Raw genomic sequence first — 20,422 nt, 5'->3', positions numbered from 1 at the left:
TATATTCATTCTCTCTGTTCCTGCCTATAACATGGGATTTGACACCACTTTGGGACTTCCTAGAATAGCCACAGAGACCCTCACCCTAACCCAACAATCAAAAATCATTGATGCTAACCTGCAAATGTCCAAAACTCTCATATCTGAGAGTGAAAGCTGAAGTGCTCCTCTTTCTCAAGTGCAAGAAATATTAGGCCTGCTTGATCCAGCAATGCCGGCAAAAATGGTTGTGACAATAGATCGGTCTTTGATTCGCTACTAACTAACCAACAAGGTGTGGGTATGTTATTAACACTTCTTGTATGTGGAGTAAGCACTGATAAGGTGGCCACTCTCCCAAAAAGCCTGAATCATGAAATCTTCACCATAAAAAACTTAACTCACACCTGGGCACACTCCGTAATTCAACCACGACATTATGAGAGGCCTCTGCCGAGAGTGATTCGTTCTCCTGGTTAACCCCAAATTAGTGGCAGCCTGGATACCAGCCAGCTTCCAGGGTCTTGTCATGCTTTCACTCGTTTTTCCCTTTTTATGTCATAGTGAAACGTTTTTTAGGCTGTTTAGGGCAACTCATGCCCAGCTCTCTGGAACTCTCCTCTGCTATTTGGGCCACTCAAATAATTGAGCTCAAAACTGATGTCAAGACATTAAGGGGCCAATTGTAAGATAATATTTTCAAAGAGCTCTCTTGACCCTGTTTGAAGTCCTGGCTAAAAACTGTTAATTGCCCTTTCCCCAGCAGCCCCTGGGCCAGGTACCACACAGCTAGGGACCACTCTTATGCCTCAAGGCCAGAGTTATTCAAATTAGCTGATCCCCTGGAAGCCCACAATACCTAGCTCACCCCACTCTGCTCGCCGTATACAAACCAACACCACACACAGTTACAGTTTACTGTTACCCTGGCCTGGGTGCAACTCCCTCTGTGGCCCAGCCTGGCAACTTTCTCTTGTTTGGGGCTGTAAGTAACAAAGATATCTACCTGCTGTCTACCCCAGTGTTTTTGTATTGTGTCTCACCATCAAAACAATCTTTAAAGCTTATAAAATATAGGGCCAGCCTGGTGGCGTAGTGGTTAAGGGCGCCCGTGCTCTGCTGCATTGGCTCGAGGGTTCACAGGTTCGGATCCTGGCCGCACACTGATGCACCACTTGTCAAGCCATGCTGTGGCGGCGTCCCATATAAAGTAGAGGAAGATGGGCATGGACGTTAGCCCAGGGCCAGTCTTCCTCAGCAAAAAAAAAAAGAGGGTTGGCAGAGGTTAGCTCGGGGCTGATGTTCCTCACACACACAAAAAATAAATAAAAACATAAAACATAAAACACAACCCAGAAAAACGAATTTTAAACATTGTTTGTAAATAAAATGACGTAATATTAGAGATCGTATTTCCATCCCGTCTCGACCTGGAAAGATTTGTCTGAAATAGGCAGCCTATTGAATGCATTAGGAGTTTTAGCCCGTTCAGTAAGTGTGTTGAGTTGTCTGGTCCATCCCAAATTTATATAAGCTTTTATTGTTTTGTTCTTAAATCAGTTAAATAGGAACTTAACTGCCTTAGGGGTATCAGCCTTTTATATTTCAAAGTTCTCTAGGGACACACTCAAAAACTGACCTAAAATAAATTCCTTTCCAGTGTAAATTGTACACCTACGAATTTTCATGAGCACATCTCGGGTCTTGTGGTTGTTCTGACAACAGTTCCTGCTCCGGGGCTGTGTTCCAACTTCCCACCAGCACCGAGCTCTCGGGAAGCTGCAGGTTTCCTGATTTAAACTATGCCTAACAAAAACAAGTCTACATTTAGATACGGAGAAACTTTATTCACAAAGACTGTTGCAATAAAGACAAGGCTCAGATCTCAGGGATGTGCAAGGTCTCAACTCAGACGCAAAAGAGCTTCTTGTTACTACGTAAGGAGGGTGAGCAGTAGGGGAAATTGGGCAGAGGAGCTGGCTGCAGGAGCACACGGCTGGAGAGGACAGGGCCTCCTGCGGTCAGCCCATTCTCGGGAGAAGCTGACCAGGGGCTGGTACAGCATCTCAGAGCTTGCTCAGACTGGGGGAGTGACCCAAAGCTCAGGGCCTGTTGGGAAGGAAGTCTGACAAGGTTGGGTAAGAAATGGGACCTTGGTCAGCCCCAGAGGTGGGGGCGGGGAAGGACAGCTGGGCCTCCGGGTGTCAAAGGTCACACGTCAAAACCGAGCCTTGCACGCGGTGACCTCACTGTTGAGTGTCTTTGTTCTTTGGCAAAGGATACAGATCCACGGTGACCTGGTCCCCAGGCCGACCCCTGACTCCGGAGGTCACCAAGCCCTCTTCTGTCGAGGGTCCGGATAGGGGGCGCTCCGCGGGGAAACGAAGTCACGATTTCCAGATGAAGGAGGACGCAGGCGGGGCCGCGGAGCTGCGGGCAGACGCCGGGTCCCTCCAGCCGGGAGCGGGCTCTGCTGAATCCCACGACCCGAGCGGGCGAGTCCAGGTCCGAAGAGGAGGCCGGGCAGGGAAAAGCTGAGACCGGGAACTCGCACTTCCGCCTGGCTCAGCCACGTGACCTGCGCCCCCGCCTGTCACTCGGAACACTGTCCAATCAGGAATAACGGGGCGGTGACGGGGGGGGGACAATCAGAAACTCGGGGGCGGGACGGGGGGGGGGAAACTGCCCAATAAAAGGACGAGGGGCGGGCTCTGGACAGCTGTCCAATCAAGGGCGCCGGGGGCGGGTCTAGGATCACTGTCCCATCAGGGGCCAAGGCAGTGGAGGCGCCCAGAATACGGCCCAATCAGGACGCAGGTTCCCGGAGCCCCGTCCAATCAGAGCCGGGGGCGGGCGCGCTCGCACCCGCGTGGACGTCGCTCTCCTCCCGCCGCCTCCCCGCGCCCACCTGCCCCGCGCGGCTCCGGGTGTTCCGTCCCCGTCGCTCTCACCTGCCGGGGCCGCGGGGCCGCGGGGAGGCCGCCCGGAGAGTCCGGAGCGGGCGGAGATGGTGAGTGCGCGGGCCGGGACCGGGAGGGGCTGGTGCGAACCGGCCGGAACCGGCTGGAAGCGGCCGCGGGCCCGGGTCTCCCCGCGCCCCCCTGGGTCCCCTCCCCCTGAGTCCCCGCCCTCGGCCGCGGGGAGGGTCCCGGCTCCCGTCCCGGCCCCGCGTGGGGTCCCGGGTCCCCCGAGTCCTTGGCCGGGCGGGGTCGAGGGGGAGGGACGCCCCCCCCGGGCGGTCAGGGGCTTCTCGAAGATAAAATCAAATCCCTGTTAGGTTAGGGAGAGACCTCAATCCTGTGAACAAACAAAATTCAGCTGAGTAAATGCTATAGCTCTAATGGGCTTTTCCCACCGATTCGTGAAATCGGGCGGCGTCCGTTCTAGCGGACAGAAGGAGCTTGGAGGAGGGGCACGAAAGGAAAGACTCTTCCAGGCAGGAGGGAGCGGGAACAAGGAAGTTCTATTAGCAAAAACGGGCGTATTTGTGGCAAGGTCCCGTTCCATTAGGGGATGGCAGGCGTCCATCAGGCAGATGACTTCACTGGTGCTGACCAGGTAATTCCTGATTGACTGGTTTACGATTCCAGTCCTGGGAGAGGCAGAAACTGCAATTAAGTCTCAGTTTGGTGGCGGACGGCTTAGCATAAGTGACTCCATTTGGGGCTTGTGGTCTTGTTTTGATCATCCCAAAGACTGAAGCGCTAGGGACAAGGCTCGGGTCTCAGAGATGTGCCAGCCTCTCAAACCAAGCAGAAAAGGGATTGCGTTTTCTAAATAAGGGTGAGCAGGAAGGCGGTTTGACGGGACCCCTCTCCCCACCCTGTGGTCAGCGCATCGCGGGCCCAGGGCCGCAGGGCTCGTGCGCATCGCTGTGCTGGTTCCCACGGGGCGGGGAGTCGGGGCCTGGGGGAGGACAGAGGCTGAGAGAAGTCGGGTGAGAAAGGGGCGGTTGTGAACACGCGGTCAGGCCTGTGGGAAATGCACAATCCGAGCTCAGAGAGACTTGCACACAGGAGAAGTCCTGCAGGGGCGGGGAGAGGGGGCAGTGCCCCGGGGGCGGGGGCTCTGCAGTGGGGGAGGGGCGCTCTGGCCTTAAGATCTGCAGGCGTCTCCAGAGTCGGGCGGAGTGTCTCTGTGCAGAGAGGAGCAGACACGACCGGGAGAAGCAGGCGTGATGTTGGGCTGGCAGGTCCCTGAGCCCAGCCTGTCCTGGGAGGGGCTGTCTGCTGACCAGGCTGAGGGCGGCCGCAGCTCAGGGGTCTGCGGGGGGAGAGAGGCTGAGCCAGTGGGGCCAACGCGCATTCGTTCTGCTTGTTATTTGTCCTGCTTGTCAGTGGACGAGCAGTTCAGCTAATCATTGACAAGACACAGAATGGAGATTTGAGGGGTCTGTGTCTGGCCTTGTCCTGGATAAACAAGGGGGGCTTGCATGTGAGTCTTAGGGGTGGGGGTGGGGGGCTTCCTTTCACCTTCCCTGGATGTTTCCAGGAGCCCAGGGCTCAGGGAGGATTCCGCATTGTCACCTGACCTCTGTGTCTCTCCCAGCACAAATAGCTTTCTCTTAGTCCAGCCTCAGGTTCAGCAGGTGTGAAATCACTGGTTTTTGCCTCGTCTCTTCCCCGTAGTGAGGGTGTCAGTGTCTCAGGTCTCTGCCCTGTTCTGCTGACTCGTGTTATTCCGGGGCATTCCAGAGACGCGGCTGCGGAGAGTGTCTCAGTACAGAGAACGTCCTCTCTCCCAGGAGAATTGTGGGGAAAGTGCATGCAGTCCCATTCCTTCATGTGAGTGGGGGGAGTCGTGGATTTAAAGGTTCATGAAAATCAAAGTGACTCGGCCATGCAGGGTGCAGAGTTTGTGATGCTGTGTGATCCTGTCCTGTTAATAGCTGGTTGTCAGAGGTTAATGGAAATTCTTTGCATTGTGACCTGTGAAACTGAGACGTGTTCATTGCTGATTTTTTGATTTACAGTTTGTTCTCATGAGGATAGTAGTGAACCAGTGTCTGTTTTCTGGAAGGGATAAGCAGTGACCAGTTTAAAACCATAAAAGTGCCCTAGAATTCCCCTCCCCTGCTGTATTCTTGACACAGAGGGAAGCGGGATTCTGTGGGTTCTCATCCACACACTGGGGATGGGGTCTGTGTCCCATTTAAATGATCCTGGGGTCTTGGAGCAGGTGCATCTCCTGGGCTGGGGACAAGCTGCCCCTAAAGCTAATCCTGCGTGGGAGGTGAAGGAAGGGGCAGTGGGGTCTTGCTGGGCTTCCCCCCTGCAGGTGACTCCACCCCCAGAACCACCGCAGAAGGAGCTGTTGGTGCTGAGAGCAGCCACAGAGCAGGGGCAGGGAGACCCCCCTGCAGAGGTGCTGGGGGCGGGGTGGGGCTGCCCTGGGGCTGTGTCCTGAGGGTCGGTTTTGCATCCTCCATAGAGTGGGTGGAGTGAAGTGTGGTGTGTGCAAACTGAGTGAGTCTGTGAAGGTCAGACTTGGGGAAACTCCTTGGGTTCATCTGCTGCTGGAAGGGTTTATGGAAGTGAGAGTTTATACAGGTCAGAAGTTGATCTCTGAGTGTCTCCTCCCCGGGGAGAATTGAGGCCTGGAGGGGGGTGTTTCTACACTGAGGAGGGGGAGCAGGGTGTGGGCAGCTCCTGAGTTCAGTCCTGGGGTCTCAGGGTCCCCTCACTCCTTCCCTGGTGTTACTGAACCAGGTTCGTTTAGCCGGCCGCCCAGAAAGCCAATCACGGAGACGACAAGATTGCAGAGAGAGAGGGTTTAATTACAAGGCAGCCACGTGAGGAAATGGGAGAATGAATCTCAAATCCGCTTCCCTGAAAACAGGGACTCAGGGATATTTATCTGGAAGGGGGCAAGGTGGTCTGAAATGTGGAGATAGATGATTGGAGGTGAGGAGAGGTGAGGTAATTGATGATCTGAGCAGGCGTAGTCAGACTTCATGCCTCTTCATAGGACGAATGTTCACAAAATGGCGGCATTGGCATGACCCGAGGGTGGAGTTTTTAGCCTCTTGACGTCAAAAGGTCGCCTATCGGACATCTACGTGGGCCCAGTTGATGAGTGGGTGGTCTCAACCGGCCTGAAGTGGACAAGGGGCTCTAATTCCTGAAAAACAGCTCAAACATCCATTACCATGGTGACCCAGGCTTCAAGGAGATGTTTTCTATAGGAACCTAGTGGGAGTCAGCATATTGCCTAAGCGGCACAGTTAACACTGGGCGGATAAACAGCTAAAGGCTACAGCCAGTAATTGCAAAAAGGAAACAAACTTTAATCTTGAGTCCCTAGCTACTTTATCATCAATGGCCAACTTTTTGCTGGTTTTCCTGGGAGGGGCCACCCTGGCTCCCTCTCAGCAGGGGGCCGGGCCCCCAGCTCAGGGTCAGGTTCCACCTTGTGCCTTCGGGTGGCCATGTGGGCTGTGGTGCGGGTGCTGGTCTGAGTGGGCTCACGCTGGGCTCATCTTCCCCGTCTCCTGACGGGCCTGCTGCCGGGTGGCCCCAGGGCGCTCGAGCACTCAGACTGCTGCCCCACTATGTGAAGGTGTAAGGTTTGTATCTTCTTGGTTGGTTGGTGGCGTCTCCCAGCTACTCCCCTGGGGTGACCCGCTCCTGGTTCTGTGTGTTGCTCTCTGCAGCTTCACGTCTGTTCTGGTGTCTGAGGCTCGGGTCACCCGGGTGCCTCCTCCCTTCCAGTCCTTGTGGGCCCCGGGTTGACTCAAGTTGATTTTTCCCTTTTGTCGGCAGTGCTGCTGCAGTCATTCTTGTGTTTGTCTCCAGGTGCAAATGGGTCATAAATATTTTACACGTTGGAGAATAACTGTGGGCTTGTAGATTATGGGTAAGTTCCAATTTACTAGGAAATGCGGATGGAGGGGTATGGGAATCGAGTGTCTCACTGTCGCACACGTGTGTTTATTCCACGTCATTTCTGGCACTTGGAGTAACTGACTTTTGTCCATCTCGAGTGTGAAGCGGGGTCTCCCGGGGTTCCACGTTGGTTTGTACTGATTCCCATTGGGGTTGAGCATTTCTTGTGAGGCATTTCATCTCCCTTCAGAGAGATTTCAGTCATGTCCTCCCCTCGAATTCATTTGTGTGTTACTGATTTCTTATGTTTTCTTTCCATGGTCTGGACAGTCATCCTTTTTCATTTCTAGGTATTGCAAATATCTTCTCCCAGATCGTGGTTTAGTATTTCTTTCTCTGTATTCTACATGTTGGTGGTCTCTTCTTACTTTTTATTTTTTGTGAGGAAGACCGGCTCTGAGCTAACATCTATTGCCAATCCTTTTTTTCCCCCCCAAAGCCCCAGTAGATAGTTGTATGTCATAGCTGCACATCCTTCTAGTTGCTGTATGTGGGACGTGGTCTCAGCATGGCCGGAGAAGCGGTGCGTCGGTGCTCGCCTGGGATCCAAACCCAGGCCGCCAGTAGCGGAGCGCGCGCACTTAACCACTAAGCCATGGGGCCGGCTCTAGAAGTAGTTTTTCTTAAGTTCAAGCAAAAGAGAAATAAACCAACCCAAAACACACCTGGTTGTAGATTTAATGGAATTTTCTTACAACTCTTGACCTGTTTGAGAGAGTGGACATCATGGTTTCCTTTGTGAGGACATGCACCATCTCTACGTTTATTTCATTCTGCTATGGTGTCATTTAATGGCGTTTTCAAATATTTCCAGTAAATCATTTTATATCCTTCATTAGACATATTTTAGGACTTAAAGAAAATACTTCAATAGCAATAGCAATTAATTTTAAAGGGCTATTTTAAAAATTTATTTTTCAACTGATTGTTTCTAGTGATTTGAGAATACCTTGAGATTTATTTTTATGAGTTTGCATGCTGGAATCTTGCTAAAAATCTGATTCTGTGATTATCTTCATAGTCTTTTTCGCTGTGACATACAAAATCTCTTGAGCTATGAATAAACACAAATGTTTTCTTTCTTTCTTTCTTTTTTTTTTTTTTGAGGAAGATCAGCCCTGAACTGACATCCATGCCAAACTTCCTCTTTTTGCTGAGGAAGACTGGCTCTGAGCTAACATCTATTGCCAGTCCTCCTCCTTTTTTTTCCCTTTTTCTCCCCAAAGCTCCAGTAGATAGTCGTATGTCATAGTTGCACATCCTTCTAGTTGCTGTATGTGGGACGCGGCCTCAGCATGGCCAGAGAAGCGGTGCATTGGTGCGCGCCCGGGATCCGAACCCAGGCCGCCAGCAGCAGAGTGCATGCACTTAACTGCTAAGCCACGGGGCCGGCCCCAAATGTTTTCTTCTGTTACAGTATTTTTTCCTGGTAAAACTACACCATTAGTTTTCTCTATTAATGATTTTAAAAACTCAAGGATGTACTACAGTTCAGCATTGGAGAGATTTATGTGTCTGTTATTATAAAGAGCTCAGGGTGAGAGATGCATTTGGGTACTTGAAAAGACTCTGAAAAGAAGCAAGACTTGAAATTTGGTTGTTTGTTGATCCATTTAGAAGACCTCAGTGATCAAACAACTAAAAACTCAGAATAGAAGATAAATAGGAATTTCTTGGATTCATTGTCTCCAGCAAAACAAAAATGACATTTGAAGGCATCCTTTTCTCCCATCCTGGTGTATGCAGCAGAGAGACGTGTTTTAAATAGGAACCAGCATTTCTCCTCAAATGCATCGGGCAGGTTTGTTTTTATATTCTGCTCTCCCACATGCCATTGAGAGCACTTATGACCACGCACATCGTGTCCCCACCAAGAGAAAAGTGTAGACAGATATCTATTTACTAAGGAGGAACTTTCACCTTTGAGAAATAAAAAGTAACTCAAAGAGGATTATGTGTAAAGTTTTACTATCGGTACTTAAATTTTTCTGAAGCAATTTCTGTTTCAGGAATAAAGAGAAAGACGAGATGGAGACTTGACTTAATATGAGAAATCCATTAATATGGATCATGTGGTGGAATAATTGTTCACTCAAAGTTTACTCAATTGGGATGAGAGTTTGTTTTGAGGAAGATCAGCCCTGAGCTAGTCTGTTGCGGATCCTCTTTTTGCTGAGGAAGACTGGCCCTGGGCTAACATCTGTGCCCATCTTCCTCTATGTCATATGGGACGCCACCACAGCATGGCTTGATAAGCAGTGCGTAGGACTGCGCCTGGGATCCGAACCTGCGAACCTCGGGCCGCTGAAGTGGAGCACACGAACTTAACCGCTATGCCACCAGCGGGCCCCTGGGATGAGAATTTGAAAAGGACTTCACACACCTTTAAAAATATCACATCCACCAGAATAAGATCTTATAAATTAATACTGATTATTATTCCTCATATTTGCCTATTTTCAAAGCTGAGCAGGCTTCATAAAGTGCACTAAGGGTGACATGATCCCCTTTTATGAAGGCAGGTTTGTGAAAATAATTTAATGCAACCACATCTCTCCATGAACTGTCAGCTTACATTTTTTACCTAAGAAACATACCAAGAATTGTGTTTTATAGAAAGCCCCCGCCCTTCCAGAAAAGAGTCGTGAAAGATATTAGACCCACTTTACTTTTTCTTTTTTTGAGGAAGATTGGCCCTGTGCTAACATCTGTTGCCAATCTTCCTCTTTTTTTCTTGTTCCTCCCCAAAGCCCCAGCACATAGTTGTATATCATAGTTTTAGAGTTGTAGCTCTTCTATGTGGCATGCAGCCTCAGCATGGGTTGATGAGTGGTGAGTAGGTCCACACCCAGGATCCGAACTGGTGCACCCCGGGCCGCCAAAGCAGAACATGTGAACTTAACCGCTATGCCACCAGGCCGGCCCCTGGGCCCACTTTACTCTTTCAAGTACGCTCTTTCCTCAACTCTGGGTCTGAGCGCAGTTCATCACCTTTAGAGCCAGTTGTGTTGAAGGCTTGTGAGATAATAGAAAATACGTATTGGTGTCTGCCCCCAGCTCCTGACAGGGCTCCTGGCACCCTTGGAATTTCCCGGGCGATAGGAGTGTCTTTTGCTCTAATGAGGTGACTCTGGGTGGGCTCCTGAATGGGGTCTGGTCACTGGAAAGACCAAGCAAGGATTAGAAGCTTAGAATTTTCAGCCCTGCCCTCATTCTCCTGAGAGGGGAGAAGGAATGAAAATGAAGCTAATGATGGATCTTGCCGATGTGATGAGAGACTCCATAAAAATCCCAATAGTACAGGGTTCATAGAGAGCTTCCAGGTTGGTGAACAGATGGAGGTGTGGGGCGGGTGGTGAACCGGAGAGGGCGTGGAAGCTCCGCCCCTTCCCGCATGCCTGGCTCTACTCATCTCTTCTACCTGGATGTTCATCTGTTTGCTTTATCACTTCCTTTAATAAACTGCTGAACACAAGTAATGTTTCCCTGAGTTCTATGAGCTGCTCTAGCAAATTAATGAAACCCAAGGAGGGGTCGTTGGAACCTCTAATCTGTAGGTGGTTGGCCAGAAGCACAGGTGACGACTGCAGTGTGTGTGTGTTTGGAGGATGGGAGGCGGTTAGGGGCAGTCTTGTGGACCTGAGCCTTACCTGTGGGATCTGACGCTATCTCTGGGTACATGGTGTCAGAATTGAGTTAACATGTAGGACACCCAGCTGGTGTTGTAGAGAATTGCTTGGTGTGGGGAAAACCTCCACACACTGGTGACCAGATGTCTCAGAAGTGAAGACTTCTCTGTGAAGGTACAGGAGACACACACAGGGAAGAAACTCACGGGGGAAGAGCTGGGTTGTTCCCAACACAGAAGATGAGAAACTGTAGGTTTCCTTTACGAGTCTTCACCACATCAGCCCAGCCCATCCTCCAGGAGGATCTCCTTGCTGATCTATCTGCCAGCTTACGATTCTGTGCTTTTGAAAGTTATTTTTGTTTTTTTCTTGCTTGATGGGGTCATGTTAGGAGTTTCAACTGAGATGATGTTGCTCATGGAAGTCACAGGATTAGTGGGACGATTCTTCGGAAACTGTCCGTGGCAGATTCAGACAATACCTGGGTTGTGGCGGCTCCAAGATGAACCGCTGTGCTTCCTGGAACCTGGCTGACATGCTCTGTGTTACAGCTGCACGTGGAGGGTGTGTCTGGGGCTGTGTCTCTGTCCAGGAAATCTATTAACCAGGCTTTGGGATCACCATTTTGACCCCATATTGAAAGGAAACTGGACTGAGTTCCCAGAAACTTCCCTCTCCTTTAGAAATAGAATGTAATGCTTCTAGTCCATCTCCTGGTCCTTGTTGGCACTTGTCACAGCCTTGACAGTTGATGGCCCCAGCAGATGGGGTGCCTGGGAGAGTGGGGAGAAGCAGACTAAATGTTATCCTGAAATGTCCTTTTCTTCCTTTCACTGTGTATAGAAATGAAATTGACTTTCAAATATTATACTTTTTATCACACTCTTCCTAAGCCAGTTATAAGTTTTAATAATATGTCTTTAGGGTTTGGGGATTTCTAAATACTAAATCTTTTCATCTACTAATCATGCAGTTTAGTTTTTTCCCTTTGTAAATCTTTTACCAACATCTTCTTGCCCGTGGCGGCACTGGCTTGGCCGTCACGTGATAGAATTGTACATATGCGCGTCCTCACCTCCTTGTTCCTGATCTCAGAAGGACAGTGTCCACATTTCGTGTTAAAGAGGAAGTTGGCTGTAGTTTTCTGTAGACACCATTTTTTTCTGATTATGCATGTTCCCTTCTAGTCTGTCAGTGTGTTGTCATTAATGAACACTGACAGGAGACATGCGTGTCTTCAGGTGTGGACAGGAAGCCTATGGTTCCAGTGTCTTTTTTCCATAAAGGCACAAATTATACCCGTTGAAGAATCAATATTTCATCCATCTTGCGTTTTTGGAATAAAATGAAATTGATTCATTATGCTGTTTATGCGTTATGTGTTAGATTTGCTTTTAAAAAGCCCTTTACCTTAGTGTATATGAATGTCATTGTGTGTGAATATTGTTTGAATTGTCCCATTCTGGTGTTGGTAATAATATTCTGCAATTTCTTTCTACAATTTGAAATCACCGATTTTTGAATATTTGGTATCTGATCTGTGAACTATATAAGATTTCCATTTAGAGTGTGTGGATATTTGAATCTACAGATTTCGTTTCTTTAATGAGCACAGACATTCTCCGATGTTCTGGTCACTGCATCGTATCAGGTATGTTTCCTGACGTCAGTACATTTATCCCATTATATCTAATCTAAAATATCTTTTCCCACAAGTGGTTTGTAATAGCTCCTCAGTCTGCTTAATCTCTGAAAATCTGTAATTTTGTTCCTTTTCCACACTTTGTTTGCCAGACTTCTATTGTTTTTGAATAAAATTGCCATTAGCTAAAGAAGGATGTATTTTTTTTTTGTTTTCTTTTTTTTGTTGTTGTTTTTGAGGAAGATCAGCCCTGTGCTAACATCTGCCAATCCTCTTTTTTTGCTGAGGAAGACTGGCCCAGGGCTAACATCTGTGCCCATCTTCCTCCACTTTATATGGGACGCCGCCACAGCACGGCTTGCCAAGCAGTGCATCGGTGCACGCCCAGGATCCAAACCGGCGAACCCTGGGCTGCCGCAGCAGAGCACTTAACCGTTTGCACTACCGGGCCGGCCCCCAAGAAGGATGTATTTTTAACTTGTCTGGATCTATCTTTAAGACGCTTTGGAATAATATTTACATACCATAAAGTTTACCTATTTAAAGTATAAAATTCAGTGGTTTTTAGTATATTTACAGAATTGTGCAACCATCCCGATGTTCTAATTTTAGGATATTTTTATCATCCCAGAAAGAAAACTGGTATCTGCTGACAGTCACTCCGCTCTCTAGTCCACCCCCTCCCTGGGTTCTAGACAATTTATTAATCTACTTCTATGTCTATAGATTGGCGTATTCTGTACAATTCATATACTTGAGATCCTGCTTCATGTGGTCTTTTCTGAAGCTGGTTCCTGTTCTCAAGGTTCATTGATTTTGTGCTGTGGACCAGGACTTCATTCCTCTTATTCTCCAATCATACTCTGTTGTATGAATATTCCACATTTGGCTTATCCAGATCACTTGATGGACTTTTGTTTCCATGTTTCGTCTATTATGAATCATGCTGCTGTTTTGATGTTTATTTCTGCTTCTCTTGGGTAGATGGATACCTAGGAGTGGAATTGCTGTTATATGGTAGGTCTGTGTTCATCATTGAGGACCCGCCAGACTGTCTTCCAAAGTGGCTGCACCATTTACATTCCCATCAGCAACGTGTGAGGGTTCCAGCTTCCTCACGTCCCGCCAGCACTTGTTTGTCCATCTTATAGCCATCCTCGAGGGTGTGAAGAGGGTCTGCTTGTAGTTTCGGTTTGCATTTCCCTGGTGGCTGATGTCTAGCATCTTTTCATGTGCTTATTGCCCAGTTGCATTTCTTTGGAGACATGTCTATTCACATTCTTTGTCCATTATTTAATTATTTTGTTTTTATAACATTGTCTTTCATTTTTTACTGCTGTCATCTGAGTTTTTTAAATATAGTGAGAATACGAGTCTCCTATCAGGTGTGGTTAGCAAACCCCGTTTGCTATCCCAGGTGAGGTACCTGACCTTCTCTGTAGCCGATGTAGTTGGGATTTTTGTTTTTTTTAGATTTTAAGAACATATTTTTTATTTAAACAGTCTGATTTTTTTCATAATTGTTTGCACTTTACTTCATGGGTATGCTATCATTCCAGATTCTTCTAAAGATATTAATTAGGTGTGTTTTCCTCTCTGTTAAAGTCAAGTTTGGCTCCATTACCATGACATTCTTCAGCGACTCTTCTTTGTGGGGCCATATTCCTCAAATTTCTGGCACTTGGTTCTTTATTAGACAGGCCCTGCAGTTTGAGAACTTCTTCAGGAACCAGGCTCTCCTCTTACCCATCAGGTGTGCCTGGCCCCAGGACCTGGCCCACGTCTGTGCCCACAGTGTCCCCCTCATCCTGGGGAGGGGGTCGTGTTTGCCTTTGTCAGATGTGAGGGCATTAGACCAGGGTCTTCAATGTTTTCCCTCCAAGGAGAGATTGTTCAGCTCAGGCAGCACTGGAAATCTCAATGTTCACAACATCCTGATGTTCTGCTTCCAGTTCTTGGAGCTGACAAGGACATAACTTTAGATCGAGCCAAGTGTCCATTTCCATGATATCTGAATGGTGATTCCCTTTTTCAGTCTTTACCTCAGAATCTGCTCTATCTGAGGAAAAATAATTCTTATAATCATGCATGTATAAGTCTATCAATTGTTGTGCTTGCACTTTGCTTCACATTTCCAAGCATTTACCATCACTGCATATACTGCATTTGATTTGCTTCTTTATTGTCATTTCCCACGAGAGTGTGAGCTCAGGAGTCCTAGGAATTGAGTGCAGGTCCCTGACTCTCATCCTCCCACACACACTGCTGAAATTGGGGCCTGGCTGAAATAGAGTGTGTGGGCTGTTTCAGGACTCAGTGGTCTTTGAGGACGTGGCTGTGAACTTCACCCCGGAGGAGTGGGCTTTGCTGGATGGTGCTCAAAGGAAGCTCTACAGAGATGTGATGCTGGAGACCTGCAGGAACCTGGCCTCAGTGGGTGAGGACGGTTTCATTCCTTCACTTAGTCTTTTAGGGAACAAATATTTCTTACAGTTGACCTTTCTTATGATGACCAAAAATGGGAATATGTGGGAAAAAAGAGAGCCACTGTCCAAGCTTTTTGGAACCACTTAGAGTCAAATAGCTTTTCCATGAAAACAAGTTTCATTTATTAAATGGACTTTTTATTAGTCTTGATGAAAAGTCTGAGGGTCTCTAATTTTATAAGCTTGAGCATAAGCTCTTGTGTCACTTTGGGACAGTGAGAGCAGCTTTATGGTTTCCACCCTGTGACAGTTAGACTGTGGTTAACACACAGTTGACATGGTAACTTTGCTACGATTAACCTCACACTTATCTATCATCACTGGTCTTGAAGACAAAGTATGGGCCCATCTCATGGAATGTTTGTTCCCCTCCATCCTCCCTCATGGTGAGCTCTTCTCCTCGAGTAGTCACCAGCCGCACACACCATCCATGTCCCATGGCAGCTGGGGCCGTGGAGAAAGGCTTCCTCTAGGGCCTCTGTGCCTGAGAACACCAGGAGAGCAACCACCCTCAGAAGGAACAGGTTCTGGATGAGGAACTGATGTTTGGACATGTCCACTTAGAGATGTAACACAGTCACTGAGAGAGTGACGTGTGTCATTTACCTACTTCCCTGTTAAATTTTCATCCATCCTCTCGCCCTGGGGAAGACTGTCTCTATCTCCCCTTATAAGGGGAGCATTTGAGGATGTGCCTTTGCCCAGTTCCTTCCTACTTTGCTTTCCTGATAGTATTTATTTCAACATCACTCTCCATCTCTTTTGAAGTATTTCTTAATGAAAAGGCTGCAATTTTGACTCATTTTCCCTGCTTTTACCAAGGTCCCAAATAGCTGAGGTCCTGAGAGTTTTTCTTTGTTTGCGTGTCCATTCTTCCTTATAAAATGTGTTTACATTTTGGAGCAGTGTGTGAAAAGAAATCCACATACGGTCTATTTTCTTTTTTTATGCCACCATTTCTTTCCCAAGAAATTAAATTATGCCACTGATTGTTGCAGATTGTTGCACTGAAGTTAAAAGAAGTGGATCATTTTCTCAGTGGGACTTTTTGGAGAATGAAATATCCAGTGAAGAGAAAATAGTAACATTCACAGGAAATGATTCCTGGTCTGTTTTTGGAGAAAGCTGGACATTTCATAACATTGGAGATCAGCACCAAACCCAGGAGAGATGTGTGAGGTGAGTGGCATTCCCACAGGAGGTATGGGATCTCAGCAGAGTGTTACTCTCACTTGACATTTTAAAAAAAAGTAGAAACCTAGCTACACAATTGTGTCCTCAAAGAATTTTCACAAAACAAGATTTTCATAAATGGGGTGTAGATATTGAGCATCTGAAACACAAATCAATAATGATTCCTGATCAACAATGATCAGGAAACCTTGTATGTAATAAATTCTGAAAGCTATGGCTATATTTGTGCCCTCAGCCAGAGCACTTATTTTTTCCACTTTGTAACAACGCAGACAGTGCCGAAAACATACCTATTCATTGTAAATGGCCAGTACCTAGTCAGAATAATCATTGAGGACTGTCAATAAATCATTAATAAGGAAATCACTTATAATCATTAGTCCCTAACGGTGTGCTTCCTATTTTGAACAGAAGTCGTTTCGTGGAGGGTCTCTGTGAAAGGAATGAAGGTGATCACTGTGGAGAAATTCTGGACCAGATTACAAACCTTCCTGTGCATGACTGTTATCTGACTGGAGTTAAACCCAGTGAATGCACGAAGTGTGGAAAATCCTTCACGGATTGTTCTTTCCTTAGGAATCAGCAAAGATCTCACACTGGAGACAAACATTATCCATGTGAGGAATGTGGGCAGCCCTGCAGTTGTGTCTCATGCCTGAGTACTCACATGGAAACATACTTTGTAGAGAAACCAAATATATGTCAGGATACTGGGAGAGCATCTAAGAGAAATGTGAGGAGTCTGGGTCGTAAAAAGTCTTTTGAGTGTAAGAAATGTAGACAAGCTTTCACTTGCCCCTCATCCTTTCAGGGACATGTGAGACTTCACTCTAGACAGAAAATCCATGTATGTAAGGTATGTGGGAAATCCTTTATGTATGAGTCCTACCTTACACGGCACATGAGAACACACACTGGAGAGAAACCCTATGAATGTCAGGAGTGTGGGAAAGCCTTCAGTTATCCTGCATCCCTGCAAGGACACATGAGGATGCACACTGGAGAGAAACCTTACGTGTGTAAGGAATGTGGGAAAGCCTTCGGTTGTGCCAAATACTTTACTGTACACGTGAAAACACACATTGGAGTGAAACCCTATGAATGTACAGAGTGTGGGAAAGCCTACAGTTGTTCCTCATCCCTCCGAGAACATATGAGAATGCACAGTGAAGAGAAACCCTATGAATGTAAGGAGTGTGGGAAAGCCTTCAGGCATCCTCGATACTTTCAAAGACACGTGAGAATGCACAGCGGAGTGAAACGTTATGAGTGTAAGGAATGTGGGAAAGCCTACAGTTGTTCCTCATCCCTTCGAGAACATGCGAGAACACACACTGGGGAGAGACCCTTTGAGTGTCAGCACTGTGGGAAAGCCTTCACTCGTCACTCCTCCCTTCGGGGACATGTGAGAACGCACACTGGAGAGAGAGCATATGAATGTTCACACTGTGGGAAAGCCTTCCGTTGGCCCTCATCCTTACAGAAACATGTGAGAACACACAATGAAGAGAAACCCTATACATGTCAGCAATGTGGAAAAGCCTTTTGGTATCCCGCCAACCTGCGAGCACACATGAGAACACACACTCGGGGGAAGCCCTATGAATGTCAGTTCTGTGGCAAGACCTTCAGGCATCCCGCAAATCTGCGAGTACATGTGACAACACACACTGGGGGAAAACCATGAATGTAAAGATTATGGGAGAGCTTTCATTCTCCCTTAAAACCTTGTTGTAAATGCAAGCAAACACACTCGTATGAACGGAAATATTGGGAAACCTTCAGGTATATCACCTCACTCATTCTACTTGAAAACTCAGGGCAGGACAGAAATCTTTTAATTGTTATATATATGGTTTTCTCTTTGTAAGTGTATCATCCTGTGTAGGGATCCCCATTGTATTAATTTCTAGTTCACGTTGCTGATATGAACACTGAATAATATCCTATGACCCTATCATCTGTACTACATATATTTTGTTGTCTCAGATTTTAAATATGTGTACATTTATATAAAAGTTGTCTCATTTCCATTAAATGTCTTTGGGACCCAAGGGTGCTAAGTGGTTTTTTTTTTCATGTGCAACTTGATACAATTTTAGACAAAAGTATATGATCATGATATGAGACCTGTATTGCTGAAATGTATTTTCTGGTCCACTCCTGCACATACCAGAATTTTCTGGCTCCATATCTCCCTTCTTCTTCAGTCTTTATTATTGAAATGTGTATCCTCCACATTGTTTATTGCTAGTAGATACCACATCTGTGTTCCTCACAGAAGTTAGCAATTGTGGAAAGATCTTGAAAGAGGACAGTCCTTTCTGATTATGTTCATAATTTGACCTCTGCTCATTGTCCTTGATCTTGGAAATGGACATGATGCATTGAGTTCTGGAGAGCTGTGGCCTGAAGATGAGAGCTGATGTCCAGATGCTTCTACTGAATTGTGTTGTCAGCTTGGGCGAGAGGGGAAACCATGTATCCCAGAGTCCTTCTGTTTGTGGTTCTGAGGTAAAGTTCAGGAGCAGAGGAAGGTGCATGAGGTTTGGAAAGGAGAAGTGAGGAAGCCATGACTCTCAGATCTTCTGTCCTGTCAGGAGACAGGTGCATGGGAACCTGGTGGGCCTGCATCACAGCACACTCTTCTGACTTCTGGCTCTGCCTGTCTGGAACAGCCCCCATCCAAAGTCCATGTTTGACGTGAGTTCCCTCTCAGGCAGCAGATTCCACAGACTCTCCCACGAGCTACCCCATTGTGGACCCTCTTTGCTTTTCTTTTTTTTTTTTTTAAAGATTTTATTTATTTTATTTTTCCCCCCAAAGCCCCAGTGGATAGTTGTGTGTCGTAGCTGCACATCCTTCTAGTTGCTGTATGTGGGACTCGGCCTCAGGATGAACGGAGAAGTGGTGCCTCGATGCGCACCTGGGATCCGAACCCGGGCCACCAGCATCACAGCGCGTGCACTTAACCACCAAGCCACAGGGCCGGCCCCTGCTTTTCAGGTTGACACAGTTCCGTGCATTTTCCTGCAGCTCTTTGGTGTCCTTCAGACCACTTAAGGCTGTCATGGTGATCTTCTCATCCTGGGCCTGCTTCATTTCCAAGTCTTCTAATGACTGGTCTCTAAATGATAAAACCAGTATGTTTAATTAGTTTCTAAATTTATATGTGATTACCCAGTGTTTAGTTCTTTCTTTATGTTATTCAAAATAATGTACGCTTTTTTTGTCAAATACAGTTCTCTAGATTGTTTCTTAGAAAGCACACGTTACTTATTTTTTCAAATCTGTTGTATACTTACAAGTGTTATGTTTTATGTTTCATTAACTGATAGGATATGTTAAAATATTCCATTCTAGAGAATTAACTTATTCTTGTAATTGTGTCAGTTTTTCTGTATATGTTCTGGGGTAATAGTACCAACAACATATACCTTTTCACATCTTTCTTTCTGGTGTGTTTTTGTTTAATTCTTATGCTGCTACCGTGATTCTCATTAAAGTGCCTTATTCATTCCTAACAGTGAAACCCTAAGTATTGCTTGTGTCACTGGTCTCCAGCGAGACCAGGGAGTCCTGGTCTTTCAGATCGACAGTGTGGGAGGCAGAACTGGACGTATATCTTCCCTAGTTGTCTGTGGACAAGTAGGACCAACAGTATTCCTGGTGAGGGAGCACTTAGTCGTGGTGGGAATGAGTTAGGAGAACTACAGTTTATAGACATAACTGCCTTGAGTAAACTACCAATTTCTGGAAATTCTGCTTCTGTTTGTTTTCCAAATAGCTCTTAGTGGTTTGATGGAAAATCAATACTCGAATGGAAATATCTTGTCCCTGTCTCCTTGTTAGCAGTAATTGTGCTGAGGAACTACAGGACTTTCTCCCTATGATGGGTGACCCATTGATGATGATCTTGCCCAGGGATGTTCTTTGTGTTATTTCCACTGGATGACACTCGTGGTCCTGTTACTCTGCCCCCGTTGACAAAGGTCAGAGTCTCCCTCTGTGTCTGATGGCCTCCAGGGGTGCTTTTCTGGCCCTAGGCGTGGTGGACGTCTTGTTGTAGTTTGGGTGGACCTGGCTGGGGCTTCATGTCTCAGAGGATGTGTAAGGTGACTGGTCCCCCAGGGACTTGAGAGAGAAAATGGTCAGTAAAGATGTCTGTACAGCCTTTCCAGAGAGGATGCCTGTGCCTCAGTGATTGCAACCATTGTCAGAATGGACTTTCCTGTCTAGTGTCATCTACTCAGTCAATATGACCAGTGTTTATGGGGACCCCAACATACTGATGAGGCTTGGTACAGCTGCACTGACCTGTACCCACATGCAAGGTGTGGACCACAACCACACTGTGCAGTTTCCCCACCAGTGGAAAGAGCCCATACTTGACATTTTCCATGGGTCTCTCGCTTTTCCATATCAGAACCATGAGATTCCTGATTTGAAACATTTTCTACCAATAGTTATCCTTCTAGATACCCAGAGGGTGTTTTCCTTGTGAAGTTATGGTTCTGTTGTTTTCAGTGCTCACAGAATGCTCACAGTGGGGATGCCCACTGAATGCTGTTTGGACGCTGTGACTCTGCACCTGTTCTGTGTGCTTCT

General features: G+C 46.9%; 1 protein-coding gene across 1 annotated transcript; it reads left to right on the top strand.

Moving 5' to 3' along the window:
• The first annotated feature begins 2,898 nt into the window (after window positions 1–2,898).
• LOC106803694 (uncharacterized) lies at window positions 2,899–19,258 on the top strand. The gene is made up of 4 exons (XM_014796016.2): window positions 2,899–2,989; window positions 14,445–14,571; window positions 15,619–15,799; window positions 16,226–19,258. The coding sequence occupies exons 1-4, from the start codon at window positions 2,987–2,989 to the stop codon at window positions 17,499–17,501; spliced, it is 1,587 nt and encodes a 528-aa protein (XP_014651502.1). The 5' UTR covers window positions 2,899–2,986; the 3' UTR covers window positions 17,502–19,258.
• Window positions 19,259–20,422: the final 1,164 nt, after the last annotated feature.

This window comes from Ceratotherium simum, chromosome 39, assembly GCF_057802395.1.
Source record: "Ceratotherium simum simum isolate JZ-2026a chromosome 39, ASM5780239v1, whole genome shotgun sequence".
In the NCBI taxonomy this organism is placed as follows: Eukaryota; Metazoa; Chordata; class Mammalia; order Perissodactyla; family Rhinocerotidae; genus Ceratotherium; species Ceratotherium simum.
This window is presented reverse-complemented; position numbering and strand designations above follow the sequence as displayed.

Coding starts and splice junctions, on each gene's coding strand:
- LOC106803694 (XM_014796016.2), top strand. Junction 14,572..15,618: donor CAGGAACCTGGCCTCAGTGG/GTGAGGACGGTT, acceptor TGATTGTTGCAG/ATTGTTGCACTGAAGTTAAA. Junction 15,800..16,225: donor ACCCAGGAGAGATGTGTGAG/GTGAGTGGCATT, acceptor TATTTTGAACAG/AAGTCGTTTCGTGGAGGGTC.